The 25,336-nt window shown below is 38.0% G+C and overlaps 4 protein-coding genes across 6 annotated transcripts; 1 reads left to right on the top strand and 3 right to left on the bottom strand.

The window, feature by feature from the left end:
- Positions 1 to 460: 460 nt before the first annotated feature.
- On the bottom strand, positions 461 to 4,489 carry LOC149588281 (uncharacterized). Its single transcript, XM_089862810.1, has 9 exons — positions 3,191 to 4,489; positions 3,085 to 3,124; positions 2,919 to 2,995; positions 2,323 to 2,395; positions 2,092 to 2,256; positions 1,861 to 2,029; positions 1,566 to 1,783; positions 1,185 to 1,504; positions 461 to 1,127 (listed from the first exon to the last, which is right to left on the bottom strand). The coding sequence occupies exons 1-9, from the start codon at positions 3,241 to 3,243 to the stop codon at positions 911 to 913; spliced, it is 1,332 nt and encodes a 443-aa protein (XP_089718936.1). The 5' UTR covers positions 3,244 to 4,489; the 3' UTR covers positions 461 to 910.
- Positions 4,490 to 7,174: 2,685 nt separating this feature from the next.
- Positions 7,175 to 10,333, bottom strand: LOC149588282 (uncharacterized). 3 transcript variants are annotated; one of them, XM_089862811.1, is made up of 10 exons: positions 10,256 to 10,333; positions 9,443 to 9,537; positions 9,346 to 9,385; positions 9,182 to 9,258; positions 8,642 to 8,714; positions 8,406 to 8,570; positions 8,178 to 8,346; positions 7,853 to 8,070; positions 7,473 to 7,792; positions 7,175 to 7,415 (listed from the first exon to the last, which is right to left on the bottom strand). In XM_089862811.1, exons 2-10 carry the CDS (start codon positions 9,493 to 9,495, stop codon positions 7,205 to 7,207), a joined length of 1,326 nt encoding a protein of 441 aa, XP_089718937.1. In that variant the 5' UTR covers positions 9,496 to 9,537; positions 10,256 to 10,333; the 3' UTR covers positions 7,175 to 7,204. The 3 variants fall into 3 exon arrangements, with proteins under 3 accessions (XP_089718937.1, XP_089718938.1, XP_089718939.1); XM_089862812.1 differs by lacking the exon at positions 10,256 to 10,333 and having other exon boundaries at positions 9,227 to 9,258; positions 9,443 to 9,980; XM_089862813.1 differs by lacking the exon at positions 10,256 to 10,333 and having other exon boundaries at positions 8,820 to 9,980.
- A 440-nt stretch (positions 10,334 to 10,773) lies between these two features.
- On the bottom strand, positions 10,774 to 12,899 carry LOC149588283 (divergent protein kinase domain 2A). Its single transcript, XM_089862814.1, has 4 exons — positions 12,156 to 12,899; positions 11,860 to 12,085; positions 11,723 to 11,797; positions 10,774 to 11,656 (listed from the first exon to the last, which is right to left on the bottom strand). The coding sequence occupies exons 1-4, from the start codon at positions 12,762 to 12,764 to the stop codon at positions 11,349 to 11,351; spliced, it is 1,218 nt and encodes a 405-aa protein (XP_089718940.1). The 5' UTR covers positions 12,765 to 12,899; the 3' UTR covers positions 10,774 to 11,348.
- MED14 (mediator complex subunit 14) lies at positions 12,888 to 25,246 on the top strand. Its single transcript, XM_089862804.1, has 18 exons — positions 12,888 to 13,020; positions 18,841 to 19,077; positions 19,476 to 19,608; positions 19,678 to 19,981; positions 20,042 to 20,170; positions 20,240 to 20,347; positions 20,430 to 20,701; positions 20,783 to 21,020; positions 21,206 to 21,664; positions 21,750 to 22,307; positions 22,409 to 22,731; positions 22,804 to 23,179; positions 23,248 to 23,835; positions 23,907 to 24,136; positions 24,206 to 24,391; positions 24,455 to 24,562; positions 24,626 to 24,748; positions 24,819 to 25,246. Exons 2-18 carry the CDS (start codon positions 18,920 to 18,922, stop codon positions 25,077 to 25,079), a joined length of 4,554 nt encoding a protein of 1,517 aa, XP_089718930.1. The 5' UTR covers positions 12,888 to 13,020; positions 18,841 to 18,919; the 3' UTR covers positions 25,080 to 25,246.
- Positions 25,247 to 25,336: the final 90 nt, after the last annotated feature.

Consider the following 25,336-nt stretch of genomic DNA (forward strand, 5'->3'; position numbering starts at 1 on the left):
GCCATAAAGGTTCTACAGTTTTAAATACTCGATCTTAAATAGGTTGGTTTAAAAATTGAAAGTATTTAAAAAAAAACCTATGAAACTGGGTGTACAATTAGAAGCAGAAGGGGATAATAGAAGAAGGATGACACTCTGTATCCTCTTATGTAATTCATGATTCTTCCAAGGCTCACCTCACCCTTTTTGTTTGCTCTCCCGCTCATCAAACTTCAGATGGGCATCGCACCGTGCTAGGGTGAATTCTATAACTGTTTGGTTGTACTAAATCCATATCAATCAACCAACAAACCTTCATTGTCTTGACGCGGGTCAAAAACGCACAAGCGCATGCATGCGCCTTGGCAAATAGTTAAACGGTAATAGAGTAATGATGAGGCAAATATTTATCGCGTATGTGATCGGTTTAGTAACCTTGAACACTCCAAATGTAAAATGATGTTGGGGGGGGGAAGAATCGTGTTGCTATTACCCTCCTTTTTGGCACACTTCTCTCGGAGAGAAGTATTATATACTTCCGATAAAAGTAAGTAGTACGTGTTTTATTTCACCAGTTTATTAATAACTAACAAATTTTATTATGAGTAATTACAGATAGTTAAAAAAAATTAACAATAAGTTACAACTCATGAAAGTTACGCTACTTGTGCGGCTCGGAACTTAGACCTTATAAAAATAAACAACCAAGCTTGTTTGAGAGAATAAACTGCTTGAAAGATAAATGCTAGATTTGTTTGCCATCTAGGCCTACCCAATCTTCAAGACTATGTATGTTTCATAAGAATAATGCAATTATATGCATAGCCTAAATACATAACCGCGACAGGAGACATTAGAATTTCGATCGCTAACTCGACATAAACTAAGTGATTGATGGTAAGACATAACACTGAAGAGTATCTTCATATATTCAACTTGAAGTAGCTAAGTTGAACATACTCTCTGTAAGAACAACGGCGAATGATACCGACGCTAGTATAAAAAACAAGTAGAAAGGAGCGATGACGCTACTGAGGTCTAAGTCAGCCGAGCTTTTCAACGGTCTCTTCCAAGTGACGTACTCAAGGGGGTGATAGAAAACAAAATCCAGGTAGTTGAAAACTTGCGTTTCGAATATTGGCCCCATTCTGCAATAAAATATTTTGTCAACTAAATTCACTTTACAATGAAGTTCATTTACTGACATTGTTTGACCGTGTTCGCGTACTTGCGGACTGCTGTTGACCCAAGTGGTATTATAAATGATGTGCAAGTAGTCCAAGCCAATTTCGTGTTGCGAAAAGTAAAATCCTCCTTTGTCCGCGATGAGCTGTTTAGTCTCGGCATCAGAGGTCAAAACTTCTCCCAAGAGCCAAGTCAGATGGACGTCTGTTATGATTAAAGCACGTTCGCCGGAAATTACCGGCATGTATCCTTCAAGCATCAAAAAATCCATTAGACTTTTGAAAATATTCTCCTTATCGAGTGCGTCTAGCCATTCCTGAACCACTGGATCTTTGGCAGCCTAGAAATGCATAAAATGAAGTCAGGCCCATAGAGGACTTTATATGAAAAAGATTAATCACCAAAACTTGAAGGTATTCGAATGTTCCACTGCCTTCGATCATAACAGGTGGAATTCCCGATTTGATCAAGTCCGAGAGGGTGTCGATGCAATCGTAACTTTCCGTCGTGAATTCGGTTCGCAAGTAACAACCCAAGAAAAATAGGATGAAAGTCACTCCGATAAGCCACGACGAGACCAGCAGGCGACAAGTAATGTGGGGCAGAACGGTGAAAATTGCTATAGAGAATATTTAATTGTGTCATCAGAAAGTATAGCAATTCCTCCAGCGCTTGCAATAGATAAAACTTGTTTACGTTCAGAACACAAAAGCGCCGCGTTGTCCCACACATTTTTCAGTGTTTCATTGGCCAGTTTCTTGACACGTTTCTTGGTGGATAACGATTTGTATTTATTCATTACTATCGAATGAACGTCGAGCAAAATCGACAGAATGACCACGGTTAACGAAGTTAAAATCACTACCTAATTGAAGCGAGAACCGAATAAATCGTTCAGTAGTGGACTGTATTTGAGTGGAAATTTACTTGCGTGTCCATGTTTAGGAATGACAACGAAGTTGACATGACTCTCTTAGGAGCGGCGGACACGATGATCATCTTGTCCGTTGCGAATGGCAAAGATGGACTGTAATATTCCAGTCGGCCATTGAAAAATGAGAGCGATATGGGAAACATGATAGAGTGTACTTCCTAAACCAGTAGTAAATTCGTGTCGCAAGTTTAAGTACATCTATTTTAGCAAAAAAAATCGCTTACGTTTTCTGAACTATGTTCATTAAAAAGTTTAAGGAAGTCAAAATAACCAACTTTATGATTTTCCAACATTGCCCTAGAAGTCATTGATAAAATTCAATTACAATAACGTAAGAACAGAGGTATGAATATACAGGCTGTTTCTGATAAGTCTGCTATAAAATAAAGGCAGTGTTTCAGACTGAGTGAAAAGTGTCAAAGATCATGGGATCTAAAAAGTTTAGTCCATGTTCTTTGACACTTTTCACTCCCTTTAATTTAGGACATACTTATCAGAAACACCCTGTGTATTTGGCGGAGCGGTTAAGGACTTCAGAAGACAAACGCGCTTAATTAAGAACACTTTCTTTCTTATAATAATTTGCCACAATGCTTTCTATTAAAGCATAGCGAGGCTCCAGTGGATCCCCTGCAAGGGGACTTTCCTCCTGAATCTCGGGTTTGACTTGGCAAAGGCTAGTGGGCAGGATTTATACATGCACGTCTAAATCCCTCCCACAACTTGTAGGGGATCCGCGCTATGCTTTAAATAGAAAAACCTACAGAGTTTATTTTTCTCGCTCGGCCAATAATATATTTCTAAGTGCAACAAAGAATACTTTATGTTGAAGGATCGTTTCAAATAATCGGCCGTGTTTTGGTACCGCGATACTTGATTCGCCATGCTCCATGTTTCCTGGTAAGAGATTGAAGTGTAATGCACACAATCCACAGTCATTCTTCAAGAAAACCATTTGGCCCGCGAATGAAACTTCTTAAACCTACCTCAATTGTCGTATAGTTTATGGGTGTCTCATGGGCGTACCTATAATAATTGTCACATTTTTCAAAGCAACGAACGACATTTTATATTTATAAATTCAAATCGAACCTGTATTTAAAATAACGATCGTTGCCAAGAAATTCAAATTCATTTTCTTCCATTTTTAAGTTTCAACTGATGAATCAATCATCCTTGATGAAATTAAACATATTCATTCCTTATGGCAAAAGAAAAAGAACTTTTAATAGTAATTCTATCTCGCTTGTTGCTTTTTGAGATTTTTCTACGTAGTTTAAGCCGAAATTGTTTTTATGTATGAGCATGTTTAGTCCTATATTTTCCCATAAAAGGACATTTTTTCTCCCATAAAATCCTATATTCCCGGAAAAAAATCCCATTTTTCCTATAAGGAATTTAAATTTTTGGCTTCGCTCCCTGCAAAATATACCATCTCTACTTTGCGTCGCGTTAAATACACCGTTTCTAATCCGTAAACTGCATTTAATATTTATTAAGAGACTTCATTAAATTAGCATTTACATTAAGCTTCAGCTAGTTCATATACCGCGCTTAGCGTTTAAACCGAACGTGATATCTGTAATATCAATAAATTAAACCCGATAAATTAATTTACAGGATTTATCATTAAAGTTAACGTATAGAAATAATAACCCTTGTTCTTCGAGTCGTTCAAAAATAGAACCAAATTAATTTAGAAAATTTAAAGTTGTACTCGCCTTTGAATCTTTGTAATCAATTTGGTTATATTTGGTCTTTCACCAATTGCGAGAGTTTGGGGTAATGCAACACCCTGTACAGGGAAAACCTAGAATAGTCAGAGAATTTCAAACTCGGCCGAAAAGGTCGGGGAATGTTGCACATTAAATATTCAAAAATGCTATTTAAAGCAATAGAATAAATACAATTGGGCCTAAGAACTTCAGGGAAAATCTGGAAAAGTCAAAGAATTTGAATCTGAAAATTTCAAGGCAACCGGTCCATTCCACGTTCTATCCGCTATAGTTGAACTGCTAGGGTTAAATAAACGGAGAGTATTTGGGAGAAATCATAAAGCTTGGATCTTTATTATATAATTTTCAATTCGCAAAAGCTGCTGACTATAAGTGAGTCTGATCAATAATGCAACGATTTATGGGGAACAACTATTTTCTTGCGTAACTGCGTACACAGAAACTCGCACATACCTTAATGCATCACGTACTGTAACAACATGCGAAGTATGAATTTATTTCCTTTAATCTATAGTATTTTCAATTATTTCACAATGTGACTCGTAGTTCCCCGCGTTAGTGGCTGGTTATGTTCCTCAACCCGTACGCGTCATCGCGAAAACCCAAAGAACTCTCTTGGACCACGTTCACTAACTTTTGATTGTCCCGTAGCTTCGCGAAAGAAAAGCTATAAGAAGGCGCTCTCTCTGTCTTTTGTATCACTCTGCTTGGTCGAACTCTGCACGACTTGTCCCATGACAGACTAGACGATGTCTAGTGCAACCACTACCATACTGGGCCTAACCAGCATGGACCCTTTGAAGACCGAAAACCTTCCGTGACAATGGTCATCAAGGTACGGTACTGTAAACTTTTTATAAAAGCTCTTTCAAAAGAACGCGCGTGAACATTGGAATAAACAGCCCATCAAACAATCGTCTTAGTAATGAAGTATTTATGTTTTCATGAACCTTTTTATCCCCATTTTGAACCGTAATAACTTTTAAATGAATTTACTAATAATTGTTAATGTTACTTTTAATTATCATGCCGACAGAGCATTTTAATTTAAACTCCCAAGACCAAATGAGCCAGTTAAATTAAGAAAATCCCGTCAGGGATTTTCTATTTATACTCAATCCGAAATCGTAATGTTAAACTCTATGGAGCTTAACATTATGAGGTGGAAACATTTTCGCGAACAAGGGGGTACACTTTTTTCACAGCCTAACTTTACAGCACTAGCAAAGGCTGAAAAGGTATAGTATCTCATTTCTCGTAGTGTAAGGTTAACTTGGCCTTTTTGTATAGGTTTTAAAAATAAATATTTTAAACCACGCGCTAGCTCACGCGCCAGCACGCGCTGCATTTCAATTAAAGTTTCAATTCAAATCTCGCGCTTAATTTCACCATTTTGATTCTCTAATAAAGTTCACGTGATTTTTTTAAAACTCTTTGGGCCTAATTTTTGTCTTTGTAAGCCTAACGTTAAATGATCACAAAGAAATAGTTGGAGAATTTTTATAATTTTCACATGGTTTCAACGAATATTTAGCATAGTGTGTTTTTATACAGTGCATTGTATTATCCGACCATTCCAATTTCCGAATGCAAGTTACGATTTAGTGAAATACTATATAATTAGTCTTAAAAAATTGGACGAATGAGTTTCACTATTCCAGAACTAATTTATTCCCAAATAACGTTTCTCCCCAAAAAGGGACAGATGTTATACAAAAACGAGTTTTGCTTCGCAGTCCTTAAAAAACTGCATTTATACACAATCCGCGACACTTTTTCAAACCCACAAAGGGCCAGAAATTAGAAATTATTTTATGTATTGCAATTTGAAATTAAGTTTAATCGATATGAGAAATTTGGTTTTAATTGCGTAGTTCAAACATTTGTTATGATTAGAAATTTTACAACAAAAACGGGTATAAATGCGGCGTTTCGGAACAAAGAGCTAAATCAAGGACTAGGCCTATTATGACTCGAGTTCGAATTGAAGTTTAAAACTTATACAAGATGTAACAACACACATATGAACACCTTTTCTGAATGTATGATAAATGTCTGAAATACGACACTGCTTTTAAAACCACAAATCAGAATGAGGGACCTCATTTTAGGAGTAGTAAAGCAGGAGTAGTAAAGCGACATTTTACTCGAAATAAGTGTTCTTATCTCTTCCACCCTGAAAAACTAAAATGTTAAAAGCTCATTTTCTATTTTTTCGCTCTAATTATTTGACAGGGATAAGTTTTTAGGGGAACAGATTCTATATAATTTCATACGTGAAAATCTAAGCTCCCTTTATCTCGATACGCCGCATTTATACCCGTTTTTGTTGTAAAATTTCTAATCATAACAAATGTTTGAACTACGCAATTAAAACCAAATTTCTCATATCGATTAAACTTAATTTCAAATTGCAATACATAAAATAATTTCTAATTTCTGGCCCTTTGTGGGTTTGAAAAAGTGTCGCGGATTGTGTATAAATGCAGTTTTTTAAGGACTGCGAAGCAAAACTCGTTTTTGTATAATACCTATTATTATTTAACAAAGATATGAACTCGATCGCGAGATATTCAAAATACAATGGATACAAGTTTAGCTCTCGAGTTGAGCAAAGTCAGCTGAATGATGGAAGTTGAAGAACACAAGAAATCACTTTCGAAACTGTTTATTTTCAGGCGCACGAAAGGATTTCGTTCCTTAATGATAGACGAACGAGTATTTTCACTTCCTTTTTATAGAAATAACTTATAAAGGTTTAAACTTCATTAATAATGGGATCCATATTTTAAGCCGGTCAATCGATTTAATGATTTAAAATTGTCGGTAGTGAAGGTTTTTGTCTATAGAGTGATTATTTGCAGACGTGTAGGCCTATAATACTTCCCTTCGAGAGAAGTGTACCACAAAGCGGGGGTAACATGATTCTTCCCAACATCATCAAAACATTTGGAGTGTTCAAGGTTACTAAGCCGAATCACATGCGCGATAAATAGTTCCCACATCATTTCTCTATAAGCGCTGCCGCCTTAACTATTTGCCAAGGCGCATGTGCTTGTGCATTTTTGTCCCACGTCAAGACAATCAAGGTTTGTGGGTTGATTGCTGGGGATTTAGTACCAAACAGTTATAGAATTCACCCTAGCACGGTGCGATGCCTATCTGAAGTTTTATGAGCGGGAGAGCAAACAAAAAAGGGTCAGCCTGGGAAGAATCATGTTGCACAGATAAAGTATTGAGAGGATATAGAGGTAGGTCTGGTACAGCCAAAATGGGACCGATTTTATCGATATGTTGGCTGCCAGCAAACACGACACAAAAGAATTGATTGACGACAAAACACTTTCAAGAGCTTGACTTTATTTCTTTGTTAAGCCACTTTACTTAAGCAAATCTCAATGAAAAAAATCACTAATGACACTGACATCAGCATAAAAAACAAGTAGAAAGGAGCGATGACGCTATTGAGGTCCAAGTCAGTCGAGCTTTTCAAAGGTCTCTTCCAAGTGACGTATTCCATGGGGTGATGGAACTCAAGATCCAAGTAGTTGTAAACTTGCGTTTCGAATAATGGTCCCATTCTGCAACAAAATATTTTGTCAACCCAGTTCACTTTACGACAAAGGTTATTTACTGACATGAGTTGGCAGTACTCGTGTATTTGCGGACTGCTACTGGAATAAGAGGCATTGTAAATGATGTGAAAGTAGTCGAAACCAATTTCTTGTTGCGACAAGTAAAGTCCTCCTTTGTCCACGAAGAACTGTTTAGTCCCAGCATCAGAGGTCAAGACTTCGCCCAAGAGCCAAGTCAGATGGATGTCTGTTATGATTAGAGCTTCTTTCCCGGAAATTATCGGATTGTATCCATCAGAGGACAGATAATCCATAGGGGTTTTGAAAATACTCTCCTTATCGAGTGCGTCTAACCATTCCTGAACCACTGGATCCTTGGCAGCCTAAAAACGCGCCAATCAAGTCAGACCAATAGAGTACTTCGTATGAAAAAGGATATTCACCAAAACTTGAAGATATTCGAATGTTTCGCTGCCTTCGATCATGACAGGTGGAATTCCCGATTTGATCAAGTCCGAGAGAGTGTCGATGCAATTAAAACTTTCTGTCGTGAACTCGGTGCACAAGAAACAGCCCAAGAAAAACAGGATGAAAGTCACTCCGATAAGCCACGACGAGACCAGCAGGCGACAAGTAATGTGGGGCAGGACGGTGGAAAGCGCTACAGAAAGGCGGAAATCTATCTGAGAACCACCAGTTCCCTCGTTCGCGCAACCATCAAAATGTTTTTCAAGGCCAAACCCATTGCTATAGAAACACCTTTCTTACGTTCAGAACACAGGAGCGAGGCGTTGTTCCAGACATTTTCCAGCGTTTCTTTGGCCAGTTTCTTGACAACTGTTTTGGTGGACAACTCCTTGTATTTCTTTATTACTGCCGAATGAACGACGAGCAAAATCGACAGAATGGCCACGAATATCGTCGTTAAAATCACCACCTTAGTTGAATCACAAAATATGTCATTGGATAGTTTACTGTATTTGAGTATAAATTTACTTGCGTGTCCATATTTAGGAAAGACAACGAAGTTGACAGTACTCTCTTCGGGGCGGCGGACACGATAATTGTCTTGGCCGTTGCGTATGTCAAAGATGGACTGAAATATTCCTGACGGCCATTAAAAAATGATAGTGGCATGGGAAACATGACACAATGAGCTTCCTAAAGTGGAAGTAAAGTCATGTCGCAAGTACTTCGGTACTTCAATCTATGTTTGTTCGAAAATCACGTACGTTTGTTAAATTCGGTTTAGTGCTAACTTCAAGAACTTCATGATAATCAAATTTTTGACTTTCGTACATTGCCCTAGAAAAAATCAAGCGTATGCCGCTTTAACCATTTTTGGAAATTTAGGGTATATAAAGCGATTGATTCGCAATAAATGATAAGAAAACCCGCAATTGCTTGAACCTTTGGTGGAAGCCCTGTCATTGGGACGCTAGATATTTCTCGTAACCCTAGACGATTGCCGCGTACTAATTAATCCTAACGATGGGAGTAGAAGCCAAAATGCGCTTTCTGCGAACACGTTTGCCCCGATTTGCCAACTGCGAACGCAGTGACAGACACACAATCACATACAGACACATCCAGTGTAATACCTCTCCGTGACGTCATCGTCACACGGTGAGGTAACAAATAATAATAATTTACATTGTGTGTTCATACGACTCGGCTTTTTAGATACTTATCGACTGTACTAAACCAAAGCTATGGTTCATAAACAATTCATTTTCGCTCGCCCAATAATTTTTAAATACAACAAAGCATACTTTATGTTGAAGGATCGCTTTAAAAAATCTGCCGTGATTTCGTACCGCGACACTTGGTTCTCCATGCTCCACGTTTCCTGGTAAGAGATAAAAGTGTAATACACAATCCACAGTCATTCTTCAAGAAAACCATTTGACCCGCGAATGAAACTTGGTAAACTTACCGTAATTGTCGCGTAATTTAGTGGAGTCTCATTGGTGTACCTATAATAATTGACACATTTTTCAAACGAACTAATTCAAAACAAATTCAAATTGCACCTGTATTTAAAATAACGATCGTTGCCAAGAAATTCAAATTTGTTTTCTGCCATTTTAAAGTATCACTCAATCAGCCTTGATGAAATTAAACCTATCTATACCGCAAAAAAGAAAGAACTTTTCAAAGCAATTCCATCTCGTTTGTTGCCATTTGGACTATCGCAAATCCTGCTATGTACAATCAGAAGTCTTTTTCAAAGGCTACAGGATTTTGAAATATTCCTAGAAAACTACAATTGTTACGCGTTCTAGCTTGCAAGAAAAATATTCGCATTAAGAACCCATTTTACTCTCTATAACCCAAAATATACAATCGTTGTTTTGCTTCGCTTTTAAATCAATTCCGAGATCTTAATGTCTTTGATTCTAACAGGTAAACTGCATTCAAAATATCTATTAAAGCCTCGAAAGCAAAACAATTCGGAGAAATCATAAAGCTCAGATCGCTAATGAAGAATTTCCACGTTTCTGTCGACAATACGTAACGCTGTAAAGCCAGCGAGTTTGGTCAATATTGCAAACATATTTAATGGGAAAGAAATGTACTTGGGAAAGAATGGTACTTAACGCGGGGAAAAACCTTTCTCAATATTTGATTTTACTTTACGTAGGTCTAAAACACGTTCCAAGACAGTGTTAACATGGTTATAACAAAAGTAGATCTTTTGGTTATAACTTTAGGATAGTTAGCTCAATATAATTTAAATCAATTAAAGGCGGGAAGTATGCGGGATTTTACTTTTGATAATATTTATTTTTTGATATTCAAAAAGATTTTGGTTTAGATCACGTAGTATGCAAATAAAAAGTTACACTTTTTGTTAAGATGTAAGCAAATCTTGGTATAGCCAGGGATAAATGAGATGAGTTGGATTGGAAATGATGATGGACGACCTGCGGCACCTTAACTATCCCAGTGTACCTCGCGCACGCCCCTACCCTTCGGTAAGCGATTGTTAAGTGCTGCCGCGTAGCGCCATTGTATTTGTATGAGAATTAGCTTTTATTTTTAAGACAGAGGGGGCGTCCTTTACCATTCCGTACTGTACCTCTTCACCCTTCTCCGTCAAGCCACACCAGGGAGATAAGATAGGAGGTACTCAGATAAACAAACTTACCATTTCAAACACTAATCATAGGGACTTGGCAGTACTAGTCATGCAACGTCAGGCTACCTTCCACTAGTGCTAAAAAACATACCAGGAGGAGGGGCTTATGTAGCTTTCATTCTGTTAATAAAACATACCATAATGGCGCTGGGGGCGGAGTTAAGCCCGAATTGCCAAGTCCCTATTGGACAAATGTAAAAATATATATGAATGAAACAAAAATTTTGAAAAACCATTGGAATTTATTTAGTGGCCCAGTTGACCAACGACCCCTTAGATTTAATTTCTTAAAATGGTCAACCAGCCAGGTCAAGACAATTTAAAAAGTTTGTACATTTTGTAAATATAGATAGAGATAAAAGTAATTAACTTTAAATATTGGAAGACCAAGAAATAACTTAAATATATATTATTTAAATATGATATTTTTTTTTGGTTTAAAATGGATGACAACATTAATTATAGATTTAGTCACGTGATATGTTAATTATTCTAGCGCTAAAATGGGGGGGAAGGGGGGAGATCACCGCAGTTAATACTTTTCATAATTTATAATTTTGATCTCAAAATGGGATGGGGTCGGGGGGGGGAGTTCAAGGTTTAATTACAACCTTAGAATTCGAGCTCCCAACCGATTTGAAAGCTCTCTATATTAAAAAGTCTAAAACCACTGGGAAATTTAACGTTTTCCAAGTGCTCAAATACTCATTAAACAAAAAGAAAAACCACCGGTTCTTTTTTTTTAATACAAAATTAACTTATTTTTTAATTTTAAATATCTTTAATTAGTTTAATCGCTAATAGAGTAGGGACTCTAGAAGAGTTATTAATTGTGGCACGACCTCCAACCTTTCCATATCGGTTGTGGGAAAGGCGCATTTGTTCAAGATGTCGTGCAATTTATTTCCGGGTCTATTTTGGGGGACGCCGTGTAGAAAACCCTTTTTGGAATAGTAGCTCTTTGGGGCCAATAAACCCCGACAGACGGCGTAGAAATTAAAATCCGAGTATTCGTGGGAACACAAGTCTTGAGGGCTAAAACTCAAACAATCATGGCATCCCAAACCATAATTAATGTAAGGTTCGTCCCAACCTGGCGCTTTATCTATTGGATTAATATCCGGGATTAATTAAAATGATTAAAAAATTATATTTAACCAACCCTTTTTACCTTTTCGAACTTTTTGTTTATCAACAACAATGATATTTTCAGCGTCAATTAGTCTCAACATCCCCTCAGTATCAACTATAAATAAATACTGGTTTATATAGATTAGTTAAAATTAATGTCTTTTAGTTAAATATTACCGGCGAAATTATGAAAATTAACATCAGTCATGTAGAGAGCAAAATCCAAGGAGTTTTCAGTTAATTGTTGCGCCAATTTGAGCAATTGTATAGCGATATCCACGCGCTTTTTCCAAGGAGCCTCTTCATAGTGGGAAAGCATTTTTCCCGCGTATTCTACGACCACCGTTCGACCGCAAGCACCAATTAAACGAGGGAAAGGCCAACCTTCGCTAAATGGAAACATCTAATAAAAAGAAAAGTTTAAATTTCTCTTATTTCATTTAAAATTTGAATAAAAATATTAATGGCAATACCTGAAGGATTAAAGGTTCCGGATTAACGATTCCAGTGTATATTAGATACTGTTTAGCGATATTTAGATCCATTCTATCATTGCCAGCTTCCAAAATGCAGCGTTGAATCATTAGATCTATAAGACGTCTTGAGGGACACTTGAATAAGTCGCTGGATTCGAAGATATCGGTGGTTTCATTTGGCACAGACATTTTCATGGCTTCGTCTAGCCTTTCAGTCAAACTGCGAAGCGCCGTCGACAAATTGCAATTCTCTTCGGGGCAGTTTTTAATCAATCTCTGATCAATTTCTTCCAACTCCTCGTTGTGCGCTAGTTTTTTCAGGACGACTTTTTCAAATCCAAATTCTCCGAAAAAGACGTTTTTCCTGTTGAAAAATTGTAAGGAAGAATAGCCGCTCCATCCCAGAAGTTTTACTTGTTTAGATTCGTAATTCGGGCAGATATTAATGCCGTAGCAAGCGGGACAAGCGTTTCGTTCGTTAAATGAAATATCACTCACATCTATAGATTTGATCAAGTTTTTGGCAAAATACCATAATGTTAGGAAGACAATTAAGCTTAAAATAAGAAAGAAAAATTTCTTTAGTTTTCTTTTCACGTATAACATATAATTTTTTTATTGTAAAATTTGCATTAATTTAAATAATTCCGGCAATTTACTGATTCTTCATAAAATTTTACGAGAGTAAATGCGTTCGGAAAGGGCTTAAAAGGCAACAAGGTTAAATTTTATTCCATTAAACCGGTTATATTGGTTGAATATCGGAACGCAACGTGAAGACACCCGAGAGACGGTTCCGATTCAAAATGGCGGTCGATGTGATTGTGATGGCCGCGATGTGATTGAAAAATTACGTGTTTAAGTAAGTTTTTATGTAATTTTATTAATTCTAACTTATTATTTTTAAATATTAATGTTTTAAACAATGAAATTTGAGCGTTTTTGTTCAATAAGGCATTTAAATTGGGTAAAGTAGGGTTGTGCTTTATGGTCATTTCCTAAGCCTTGGTCAGCCTAAGGCGAGCACAAATATTGAATAAATTTGAATTTTTTTTTGCGCCTTTCATCGTGTCGAGCTAGGAGTCTAGGACACAGCTCCGAATAGTAGTAATTAGATATACAGGGTTCCTACGGAACCTGGCTAAGTCGGGGTTTTAAAGTTTCTTCCCAAAAAGTCACAGATTTCGTTTGGTTCAAACCAGGGTGGGAAATAAGAATTTTTTTATAAACTGGTCCATGACCAGGACACGTAGCCTGCTAAACCAAAGAAGTGGATAATTAAAATATTTGAGTTAGTGTCTGGACTCTGGTTACCCTTGAATTTTCTTGGTGGTCCATGAACTCCCCCCCCCCCTTTTGCATTCATTCTTAAACTGGACCAGGCAATTTTTAAACTGGACATTTGCCCTGTGCTACCGCCTTATTTCCCAGGCTGTGTTTAACAGTATTTTAGCTAGTGTGGGTAATAAGGATACTGAACACTGGGCCGCGAGCTCCATGGCCTGGATTCCTGGAATAAATAAACTGGTCCATGACCATTGAGCAGGGCACGTCGTCTGCTAATTTAAGGAAGCGTGAATAATTGAAATATTTCAGTTAGTGTCTGGACTCTGGTTACAGCTTGAATTTTTTAATGGTGGTCCGTGAACCACTGCCCCTCCCTCCCTGCGTTAATTTATAAACTGGTCCAGGCAATTTTTAAACTGGTCATTTGCCCTGTGCTTCTGCCTCCCAGACTGTTTTTAACAGTATTTTGGCCAGGGTGGGAAATAAGGATTTTTTAAACTGGACACTGGGCCTGGAGCTCCCTGGCCTGGGGGATTCCAGGAATAAATAAACTGGTCCATGACCATTGAGCATAGCACGTCGTCTGCTAAGCTAAAGAAGTGGATAATTAAAATAATTCATTTAAAATCTTAACTCTGATTACTAATTTTTACTTCAAAACGCCAAGTTCCAAAAATTCAAGAATCTAGAATTTTTTTGAAAAATCCTTGTATTTTCTTAGTGGTCCCCGTGGACCACTGACCCCCCCCCCCTCCGATTTCAATTTTAAACTGGACCAGATTTCCTAGGCTGTATCAAACCATGCTTCAAGCAATGCTAAATATGGTAGGATTGCACTTTACGTGACCCACCCAACTAACAATGGTTTCTAGTTAATTCGACCCTGAGGAGTCCGAAAAAAATAGTTAAAAAATTATTTGGCCGCCGCAAGTTGGTTAAAAAAATTTTTGAAAATTTTAAAATCCATGCACTTACCGCCATTGAAGCCGCTATCCCCTTAACGCATTCTGCACTCAATCTTGCAAAATAAGCCGAGGGGGACTGTGAAAAATTGACGTACTCGCGCCGGAAACATTGACGTACTCGCGCCGGAGATATAGCTATGGAATTTTTTAAGCTTACTGAAACTGTTCATTTCTGATAAAAGGACGGAAATATAATGCGAGAAAAACTGCTGTTTTGGAAAAATCGTTGAATTTTTGGGGAATTCGATAAATGATAACGGTAAATTTTGGTAAATGCCGTCAAATTATTCTTGAATTTGATAAATCTGAAGGACAATATTTTGGAAAAGGTGTCAAATTATTCGGGAATTTGATAAATGTGAAGGACGATATCATGGAAAAAGGTGTCAAATTAATCTGAATTTGATAAATCTGGAGGACGTTATTTTGGAAAAGGTGTCAAATTATTTGGGTGTTTGATAAATGTGAAGGATGATATTTTGGAAAAGGTGTCAAATTATTTGGGAATTTTATAAATGTGAATGACGATATTTTGGAAAAGGTATCAAATTATTTGGGAATTTGATAAATGTGAAGGACGATATCATGGAAAAAGGTGTCAAATTAATCTGAATTTGATAAATCTGGAGGACGTTATTTTGGAAAAGGTGTCAAATTATTTGGGTGTTTGATAAATGTGAAGGATGATATTTTGGAAAAGGTGTCAAATTATTTGGGAATTTTATAAATGTGAATGACGATATTTTGGAAAAGGTATCAAATTATTTGGGAATTTGATAAATGTGAAGGACGATATCATGGAAAAAGGTGTCCAATTAATCTGAATTTGATAAATCTGGAGGACGTTATTTTGGAAAAGGTGTCAAATTATTTGGGTGTTTGATAAATGTGAAGGATGATATTTTGGAAAAGGTGTCAAATTATTTGGGAATTTGATAAATGTGAATGACGATATTTTAGAAAAGGTATCAAATTATTTGGGAATTTGATAAATGTGAATGACGATATTTTGGAAAAGGTGTCAAATTATTTGGGAATTTGATAAATGTGAATGACGATATTTTGGAAAAGGTGTCAAATTATTTGGGAATTTGACAAATGTAAGGGACGATATTTTGGAAAATGTGCCAAATTATTCGGGAATTTGATAAATCTGGAGGACGTTATTTTGGAAAAGGTGTCAAATTATTTGGGTGTTTGATAAATGTGAAGGATGATATTTTGGAAAAGGTGTCAAATTATTTGGGAATTTGATAAATGTGAATGACGATATTTTAGAAAAGGTATCAAATTATTTGGGAATTTGATAAATGTGAATGACGATATTTTAGAAAAGGTATCAAATTATTTGGGAATTTGATAAATGTGAATGACGATATTTTGGAAAAGGTGTCAAATTATTTGGGAATTTGATAAATGTGAATGACGATATTTTGGAAAAGGTGTCAAATTATTTGGGAATTTGACAAATGTAAGGGACGATATTTTGGAAAATGTGCCAAATTATTCGGGAATTTGATAAATGTGAAGGACGATACTTTGGAAAAGGCATCAAATTATTCCCGAATTTGGTAAATGTAAAGGACGATATTTTGGAAAAGGTGTTTACATTTATCAAATTGCCGAAAAATAGGCACTCTTTCCAAAATATAGTTGCAATGACTTCCAAAATATTGATGTTGACGTTTGATAATTGACCAATAGTTTGTCGCCTTTTCCAAAATATTGCTGAAATACCTAGACGCCTTTTCCAAAATATTGAAATAAATTGACGCCTTTTCCAAAATATAGTTGAAATAAATTGACGCCTTTTCCGAAATATAGTTGAAATAAATTGACGCCTTTTCCAAAATATAGTTGAAATAAATTGACGCCTTTTCCAAAATATAGTTGAAATAAATTGACGCCTTTTCCAAAATATTGAAATAAATTGACGCCTTTTCCAAAATATAGTTGAAATAAATTGACGCCTTTTCCGAAATATAGTTGAAATAAATTGACGCCTTTTCCGAAATATAGTTGAAATAAGTTGACGCCTTTTCCGAAATATAGTTGAAATAAATTGACGCCTTTTCCAAAATATAGTTGAAATAAATTGACCAAAATATAGTTGAAATAAATTGACCAAAATATAGTTGAAATAAATTGACGCCTTTTCCAAAATATAGTTGAAATAAATTGACGCCTTTTAAAAAATATAGTTGAAATAAATTGACGCCTTTTCCAAAATATAGTTGAAATAAATTGACGCCTTTTCCAAAATATAGTTGAAATAAATTGACGCCTTTTCCAAAATATAGTTGAAATAAATTGACGCCTTTTCCAAAATATAGTTGAAATAAATTGACGCCTTTTCCAAAATATAGTTGAAATAAATTGACGCCTTTTCCAAAATATAGTTGAAATAAATTGACGCCTTTTACAAAATATAGTTGAAATAAATTGACGCCTTTTACAAAATATAGTTGAAATAAATTGACGCCTTTTCCAAAATAAAGTTGAAATAAATTTACCCCTCATATATATTGATGTTGACATTTGCTAACTGCCCAATAAATTGACGCCTTTTCCAAAATATTGATGTTGACATTTGGTTCTTTCTCAATAATTTGTCGCCTTTCCCAAAATATAGTTGCAAAAAAACTAGATTCCTTTTCTGAAATATTGACGTTGACATTTGCCAATTTCCCTATATTTTGACACCTTTTCTCTACGCCTTTTATTTCAATTTTTTTTTACAAAAAATCATATTTACCAAGGATTTGACACATTTTCCCAAAAATAATGTTGAGTGAATTAAAAAAAATCCCGAATAATTTGACGGGTTTTTTCAAAATTTACCGTTATCAATTATTGAATTCCCAAAAAATTCAACGATTTTCCCAAAACATTTCAGTTTTTCTCGCATTTATATTTCCCTCCTTTTATCAGAAATAAATGTTTCCGTAAGCTTAAAAAAATCCATAGCTATAAAACTCCGGCGCGAGTCCGGCAATTTTTCACAGACCTCCTCGGCTTATTTTGCAAAATTGAGTGCAGAATGCGTTAAGCGGATAGCGGCTTCAATGGCGGTAAGTGCATGGATTTTAAAATTTTCAAAAATTTTTTTGACCAACTTGCGGCGGCCAAATAATTTTTTAACTATTTTTTTCGGACTCCTCATGGTCCAATTAACTAGAAACCATTGTTAGTTGGGTGGGTCACGTAAAGTGCAATGGGCCAGGTGAGGTGAAGTGGACTCTGGTAAAAACCTTAAAATTGCCAGGGATATTGGGGAAAATTTGGTCAGGGGTTTTCAATATAAAAATTTCGCCCGAACCCTGAATTTTACAAAGACACAAGATACACTTGTCTGACAGACATAATCGTTTTTCCTTATTATCATATATTATAAATTTAACCAATAAATCACAATTTCATCTCTGAGATCTCTTTCAGTTCAAGGTGTTAAATTTTCATTCATATTCTCCCCCTTTAGTTTAATTATTTCCGCTTTGACTGGTTTGAGCTAGGAAGCCCTATCAAATTTAAGTGTTTTGTATGTTAGTGCCAGTATATAATACTTCTCTTCGAGGGAAGTGTACCACAAATCGGGGTATATCATTGGAATATTTGGAGCAAGGTTACTAAACCGAATCACATACGCGATAAATAGTTCCCCCATCATTACTATATTAGCGTTTAACCATGAATAAAGAATGCGCGTGAGGCAATTTGTTTTCACGCTATAGGATAGGCAACTCCCTATCTCGAACGGCAGCTTATTCTGTATATACTCTGTTACAACATCGGTTGTCAGCACGCGCAAACCTAGGTCTCTATGTAACCTAACTTTGTGCTTGCTGTCAAGAGACAAAAAACTTCAGGATTTTCAGGATTTAAAATATTCGCGAGTTTTTTAGCTCGAGTGCACGGACATTTAGGCTTTAGTTTCAAATACGCGCTTGTGGATTTTTGTCCCACCCCAAGACGAGGTTTGTGGGTTTATTGGTGGGAATTTAGTGCTAAACAATTATAGAATTCACCCTACCATAGTGCGATGCCCATCTGAAGTTTGATGAGTGGTAAAGCAAACAAAAAATGACGTTACATAACTGAAGTATTAAGAGGATACAGAGTGACATTCTTCTTTTATTATGCCCTTCTGGTGCCACTTAATTCATTGTAAATCTTGTTTGACTAGGCCTATAACTTTATTTTTATTATCCTGTCTTGTTAAATTGATATCAAATGTATTATAAACCATTGTTCGCACATACGTCACTCTGACGATTTTGTAGGCTGCTATTACATTGCAATAAATTAATAATAGCAAAAACTGAAATTAACGCTTCAGTTAGGTCATTCCACAAAGGAATGGTCCTGCGAAAAAGTGTCTTGCAGTGTCTCCCTTGTGAAAAATTAAAAAAAATTTGTATTGAAAATTGTAGGTTTATTTATTACTGCCGATCATTTAAACCATGATTGATCGTCAGTATTTGTTAATCGAAAGACAACGCTAGTAAAATTATGGTACCAAGTCCAATGGAGGGCCGTCAAACCCCCATTTCAACCATGCAAGTGGAACAAATCTCCCCCAATCCCGGTGGGGCCATGATACCCCTTGGAAGGTTGATTGATTTTATATTGCAAAGAACGTATCACGAGCTAACAGTTCTAGCCGAATTGTAAGTAATCTTCGAAGCTAATGATCGTACGGGGTACCCTAACCCGACCCGCCCAGTGAAATTTGAAGTCGGGTTTAAAAAAAACTGGGTGGACAAGTTATTTTTGACAGCCGCGCTTTGTTACAGACAAAATTTCGCTTATTTCATGGTCGTCCGCCAAACGCCAATGTGTTAGAGCGAATTTACTGAAAATAAATCTCTTACATCACATAGTGCATGGCTACTTGGTATATTTATTAAGAGTGTGTTAACTACACTTATATATAAAGGAAAACTCCGACCCGACCCGGTTTTCCGTGGGTTCTTCCCCGACCCGACAAAAATCTCGCCCCGTATGATCACTATTGGAAGCGTCCATAAAGGGTGCTTGGTTCGTCTAACATTCCTTTCGAATTAAGGTTGCCTCGTAAAATGGATATGGAGCGAAAAATTGAGATAGTACAGTTTGCCAGTAGAACCAGACAGTTGTTTGTTAGGCTCTTAGCTCTGGTTAAATGGGCTGCCAGTGCGTCGAAAGTTCAAAAATGCAACGTAAGCTTCGTAAAACGCCTTTGATACCCTTAACGTCAAAATCTCAATGTTTACTTCCGGTTTTCTCAGTCAATCATGGCGTTTTTGGACAAACAATCCTCGTTGTTCGTCGACACTGCCGATATGCTTTCAGTAACAGCCAGGGAAACCCTGGTTCACGCGCGATTGCCCAGTTTTCATTTGCCATGCGCGGTGGAAGTATTGACCTTGGGGACGTATTCCAGGTTACCCATGTGCATCCGAGAAAGAATCGTACCCCCTGACCCCATCACCCCCGCCGAGAAACGAGCGACTTTGATTAGATTGAACCAAACCATCCAGTATCGTTTAGTGACTACCGATCTACCCTTGCAAATGAGAAATCTCAGAATTGGTACCAGTGTTTAAATTAAGTTTTAAATTTAATTTACTTCAATGGAATTAATTGTTACAGAAAATGGGAGGGTAATTTTTAATGTTGAACACGAATTCGAAGTTTCTTTGACGTTAATGGGAGATGGACCTACAATTCCTTGGCGACTTTTAGATATCGATATTTTAGTCGAAGATAAAGAAACTGGTGGTTAGTTTCCTTTTTAGCGTTCTAAAATTGGCCCGGATCGGTTATTAAAAACTATTTTCACAAAAATAGACGGCAAACCGTTGGTACATTCCTTACAAGTTCATTATATTTATCAACTGTGTCAATCTCGACTGATTGATAATCCACGACCTTTGCACGATCTCTACAATTGCCTACGTATCCTTTTCTTAGTTTTTTCGACTCTTAATAAGTACTCGTCCTATTTTGGCCTATTATCCTTAACCGTATGTTATTAAAGACTCGTTTTGTTTGAGTTTGCAATTGGAAGTTCTCCACTCTCAAGTTTTGAGATTGAGGAATGAAAGATTGGGCGATTTGATTCGGGTCGAGGATTATTCGCCGGGAAGTCGGTTGGTTGTTCTTTATTGGAGGGAACAAGTGACCAAAGATGAACTGGGCTTCAAGATCAGCGTTCAAATTCATCCTTTAGATCCCAGTAAACCTTTGCAAGTCTCTCATTCGCCATCCTTGAACAGTAAAGACGCCAGTTTGGCTGATCAAGCCATAAAAGTCAGTGGAAGCGCCGCCTTACGATTTATTTACGTTAAATTAGGCCTAAAAATCTATAATTAAGCGTTATTGTCAATTTAGTCGGATCATTTGTCAGTGGAGAAGCTATTAATTCATTGCATTCATATTCGAACGAAACATAAATTGGCGGAATTACGAGATGAACTGATGTCAAAAGTTGGAAATGTTGAATGTATCATATCAGGATCGCCGGCTGTCCTTTACATTCCACTTTTGCAGCCTTGCATGCAATCAGAGCAGCTTTTAATCGCCGTCGATACACACACTGGCTTCTTTTTGGCGCATATACCTCAATTTGGTAAGTATTTCTTTAAAATGCTTAATTACTCGGGCCCTGATCGAAATAACCCCAAGTATTTAGTACAGTTGGGAAGGATTGAAATAGGAATATAACATGCTCAAAGGAGTTTCCCGTATCTATCATAGAATCATAGTTATGAGTCTCCATAGTTAATAGAATTAGCAATTTTAATGAATTCCCAGAGGATATTCCCTTTATGGACGACGTTCAAGACGCTCTTAACAAAGATCTAAGTAAAATGGACAACCTTTTAACGGAGCTTCGTTACTGGATCACTTTGAGGCGTTGCGAGAAAACCATCCAACATTTACCAGCCATGGCCAGCGAACAGCTACCTTTAGCATTACCACCCGATCATGTTTTGAGCAAATTGGGCAAACGTAAATTGTTTGTCAAACTATGCAAACACCAAAATTACTTCATCGTCATCCAGTTGAGCCTTTCGCCAAGAAGCAACACCGAAATTGATCAAACTTATTATTTGGTCACTCTCCAACCTCAAGCCTTGGAGGACAAAGTCCCCGAGGTCAAGGAAGAGACCACCATCGAAACTGACCCACCCAAAGCCTACTTGAAGGTCGTTAATTGTCTCAAGTTGGATACTTTCGCCATCACTCACGGACCTTGCACGCAAGTTGATGGTAAGTATTGTTTCGCGAGGTTACCCCTGCTCGGTAAAGTCGGGGAATTTGATTTCAGTGGGGAAAACCCTGGTTTTCATTGCAGGGCCAGAAGTAACTTCTAGTGGTAACAAACGTAAAGCCAACAGTAAACTCTCCAATGATCCTTTACTGAAAAGACCAAAACACACCGGTTACTTTATCGCCAACTTGGCCCACGTCGTCGCCATGTGCGACGAGAGAATCCCCTTCTCGACGTTAACGGTCGAACTGAATCGCCACGGTATTTGTCATCAAGGCATTCAGATTGAAGCTGACGGAGCCAATTATGTCATCAAAATAGTACAATTACCGCATTCCGAGGGCGTCCCGGCGGAAACCATGGCGGCTTTAAGGAGTGCACTCTTGAGTTGCACTATTCGACTGCAAGGCAAAGGAACCAGGTTTTGGTTGATGGAATACGTTTATTGCAACTGTCCTCTGGTCAGTCAATTGGTTAAGGAACAAGGTCCGAGAAGACCCGTGTATTTCATGTATGATTTTGGATCCGGGACCAGTCCATGCGTCTCTTCGACCGTCCTAGAGGCGCTGTCCGATTGGTCAACCATGGGACATTTGTACAGCGTGGTTTTGGCTTTTGCGGCTGCTCTTAAACACGGAACAGGTACCAATCAAGTTTTTATTTCATTTTGCGTGTGTCCATCATTGGTGATTTAAAATAGGGGGGGTCAATCTGATCATTTGCTTTGATTATTCTCATTGCAGAACAATATAACATCATTCAAACCATATCGGACATTAAGTCATTTACTTACAAGAAGTTGGTTTTGGGATACGGTCCCAACAAGGCCAATACCGTCACCATTTATTGGAGACCGTCCGAGAAGAGATTTCACTTGGCATTTGGGGTTGTTGGATTGACCGCTTCTGCTAGCAACCCTCATACCTTGGTCTCGGCTCAATTGCAACACGAATTCAACCAGCATCGATCCGTGGTGGCCCTCCTTCAAGTACTTCATTACACCTACAAACCTTTGCTGTCTTTAAGCAAATTGCCCTCGGCTCCGCAATTGGGAATGATCAGTAGCGTAAGTAGTTTTACAACTAATCTTTAGAAGCGTCCAGTTTTCTTCAACAATAATCTTTCCGTTTTGCAACAGCGACCCCATGTAGCTATCCAACCTTTTGTAATCTTACCTCAAACATCTACTCACATCCGCTTGGTGTACCGCACGACTTATTGCGTGGACATTTATTGCCGACAAGAAGGACTGGTGACCGTTCGAGACGGAGCGTACAGTGTCTTCGACAAAGGCAAAGCGGTGGAGGAGTTGACACCCATTCAAGGCTTGAAGGCCTTCCTGAGCAAGTTCGTGGACGAAACGGCCAGTCAGTTTAGACGCAGATCGCAATCGGAGGACGATAATCCACCTTCGCCAGTACCGACGCTCGACGCGCTTGATCCATTTGCTTCTGGATCAGTCAAACCCGGTTCCCCCGCTCAGAGAGCCGCCGTTGCTGCCCAGGACAGTATGGGTAAGTGAAATTGAACGGGGAATCTCTTATCGAATGATTATCATTTGAAAACTGCGCGTGATCTCCAGGTATGGGTCCGAGTGGCCCTGGTTCAGCCGGTTCGACCAGTGGTCTTCGATTCGGCCATCATCCAATGACCCCTCCATCTAGTTCTAACCCTCACACCCCGGCTTCTCCTCACCCTTCGATGTTATCTCAACAAGCTGGTTACGGGGCTTCCCCAAACCCTTCATTTTCCCTGGCCTCTCCTCCTCCATTGGGACCTCAATCTCACGTCAGTCCATCTCCTTCCATGTTGCATATGCAAGCCCATTCCCCCGGAAATCTCTTCGCCGCCAGTTCACCCGTTAACCCTTTGCACGTTCCTTCACCTTCCTTCCTGCCAACACCCTCGCCCTCGTCGTCGACAACTTCCCAAGTGGCCATTCAGTCACCCGCAGCTTCGACCTTCATGGGGTCTCAAGGCCACGCTGAAGCCGGTTCACCATTCGCGACACCGGGAGGTGGGTCGTCCGCTAATTTATCCATGTCCTCGCCCGCTCCCGTTAATTGGCCTGGCAGTCCATCAATGCCTAGACCGTCTCCGAGACCAATTGGAACAGTTCAAAGCCCCGGAAGTCACGCCGTCATGCATAGTCCGCAAGCTGGACCACCTGGTAAGGTTTTTTATTCCATAGCCTTTGATGACCCCCCCTGAAAGGCGTAACTAACGTCGTGTATCTCGAAGGAATGATGAGTATGGTACCACCTTCTCGCGTACTACCTCAACGTACTTGGGCGGCCGCCACTCCGACTGTTCTTAGTGACAAAGCCTTCGATGTCCTTTGCAGTCCCGGTCCCGCGGTGGGTATGACCCCTAGCGGAATTATCCCCCTTCATTATTCACCCCTGGAACGTTTCTTGGGATGCGTTTTCATCAGGAGATCCTTGCATCGAACGATTCAATCAGATGACACTGTAAGAATTTAATTACTTCAGGACGAATATAGTTTAATCGCGGAGGTGTTTCAATTATTTTTACGATAGTTGACGCCCTTGCAAACGAACGAACCGGGCGTCATTCAGTTCAAGGTTGAAACTTTGCAATTTAAGATCAGTTTGAACCCGAATACGTTACAATCGTTGCATTTGAAATTAACTCCGACACCCGAGTGTAAAGATCAATGGGCGCCCGAAGAATTACAAGTTTTGGAGCGATTCTTTGATACTAAAGTAAGAACGCGATTTAATCTTGATGTAATTACTAATTAGATTTAATGTAATGTTAATTTTCAGGTTGTTAGTGCTCCTTATAAACCAAACGCTTTTCTCGCGTTCGGACGACTTTTAAACGCTCCCTTACGAATTCTCAAAGATTGTATTCACATTATGAAATTAGAATTGGTAAGAGATATCTATCCGTATAGTTGAAGTTAATGTTTAATCTAACGTAATTAATTAATTTAGATGCCGGATCGAAACTTAAAATGGGCGGTTCAGTGGTGTTTAACTATTCCTCCCGCCGCCCCACCCATCGCCCCGGCTGGAATGTCCGCCGTCGTGACGGCGAATCATAAAATGCTCTTTTTCGTAAGATTATTATATCCCTAATTGATTCTGCGATAGGATGTTAATTTTGTAATGTCCATTTCTTTGTCAGCTTCAGTTGACGCGAATGGGATTGTCGCTGCCTCCTGGGGCGGAACCGCAAACGGTAGCTGTCTCTATCGTTTACGATATGAGTTCGAACACGACCCAATTGGCGGAGAAACGGGAGCATATGAGCATGCCTCCCACTTCCCCTATCGCTATAATTGGGCAAATGTTACGCAGATTTGCGGAGTATAATCCCCAAACGGGAGAATGTAGCATTTATCCAGCCATTCGGGATTTGCTGACTAATTTAGTAATTCCCATTTAATTCATTTTGGAATTTATTTCTACGCTTTATTTCTACAATTTTTTGGTTAAAACAAAGCAAAGGTAAGGAATTGTGAAAAAGAAAAACAAAAACCATTTCAATATGTATAAAAAGATTTTTCTTGTACAAATTATAGAAATATTAATAAAAATATTGTTTATACACAATTTTTACAGTATTTAATTTTAAGGTTTCTCATTTTCATAAATTTTTAGCGTTAATTTATCTCATTTTGATTTATTTGGAACGTAATTTAG

Source organism: Phalangium opilio, unplaced genomic scaffold, assembly GCF_054372755.1.
Source record: "Phalangium opilio isolate 3A_F unplaced genomic scaffold, DU_Popi_V2 ptg000662l_1, whole genome shotgun sequence".
NCBI classification, from domain to species: domain Eukaryota; kingdom Metazoa; phylum Arthropoda; class Arachnida; order Opiliones; family Phalangiidae; genus Phalangium; species Phalangium opilio.

What these genes read in the sequence shown, in the direction of transcription:
- LOC149588281 (XM_089862810.1), bottom strand. Translation starts at nt 3,243, where the DNA reads ATGGAAGAAAATGAATTTGAATTTCTTGGCAACGATCGTTATTTTAAA. An exon ending in TCCTAAACATGGACACGCAA is followed by an intron (nt 2,030 to 2,091) that starts GTAAATTTCCAC and finishes CGCTTCAATTAG; the next exon opens with GTAGTGATTTTAACTTCGTT. An exon ending in GGCGCTTTTGTGTTCTGAAC is followed by an intron (nt 1,784 to 1,860) that starts GTAAACAAGTTT and finishes TATTCTCTATAG; the next exon opens with CAATTTTCACCGTTCTGCCC.
- LOC149588282 (XM_089862811.1), bottom strand. Translation starts at nt 9,495, where the DNA reads ATGGCAGAAAACAAATTTGAATTTCTTGGCAACGATCGTTATTTTAAA. An exon ending in GATCGTTATTTTAAATACAG is followed by an intron (nt 9,386 to 9,442) that starts GTGCAATTTGAA and finishes CAATTATTATAG; the next exon opens with GTACACCAATGAGACTCCAC. An exon ending in CACGAGTACTGCCAACTCAT is followed by an intron (nt 7,416 to 7,472) that starts GTCAGTAAATAA and finishes ATTTTGTTGCAG; the next exon opens with AATGGGACCATTATTCGAAA.
- LOC149588283 (XM_089862814.1), bottom strand. Translation starts at nt 12,764, where the DNA reads ATGTTATACGTGAAAAGAAAACTAAAGAAATTTTTCTTTCTTATTTTA. An exon ending in CGGAACCTTTAATCCTTCAG is followed by an intron (nt 12,086 to 12,155) that starts GTATTGCCATTA and finishes TCTTTTTATTAG; the next exon opens with ATGTTTCCATTTAGCGAAGG. An exon ending in TAAACAAAAAGTTCGAAAAG is followed by an intron (nt 11,657 to 11,722) that starts GTAAAAAGGGTT and finishes TTAATCCAATAG; the next exon opens with ATAAAGCGCCAGGTTGGGAC.
- MED14 (XM_089862804.1), top strand. Translation starts at nt 18,920, where the DNA reads ATGGTACCAAGTCCAATGGAGGGCCGTCAAACCCCCATTTCAACCATG. An exon ending in GGCGCATATACCTCAATTTG is followed by an intron (nt 21,021 to 21,205) that starts GTAAGTATTTCT and finishes ATGAATTCCCAG; the next exon opens with AGGATATTCCCTTTATGGAC. An exon ending in ATCATAAAATGCTCTTTTTC is followed by an intron (nt 24,749 to 24,818) that starts GTAAGATTATTA and finishes TTTCTTTGTCAG; the next exon opens with CTTCAGTTGACGCGAATGGG.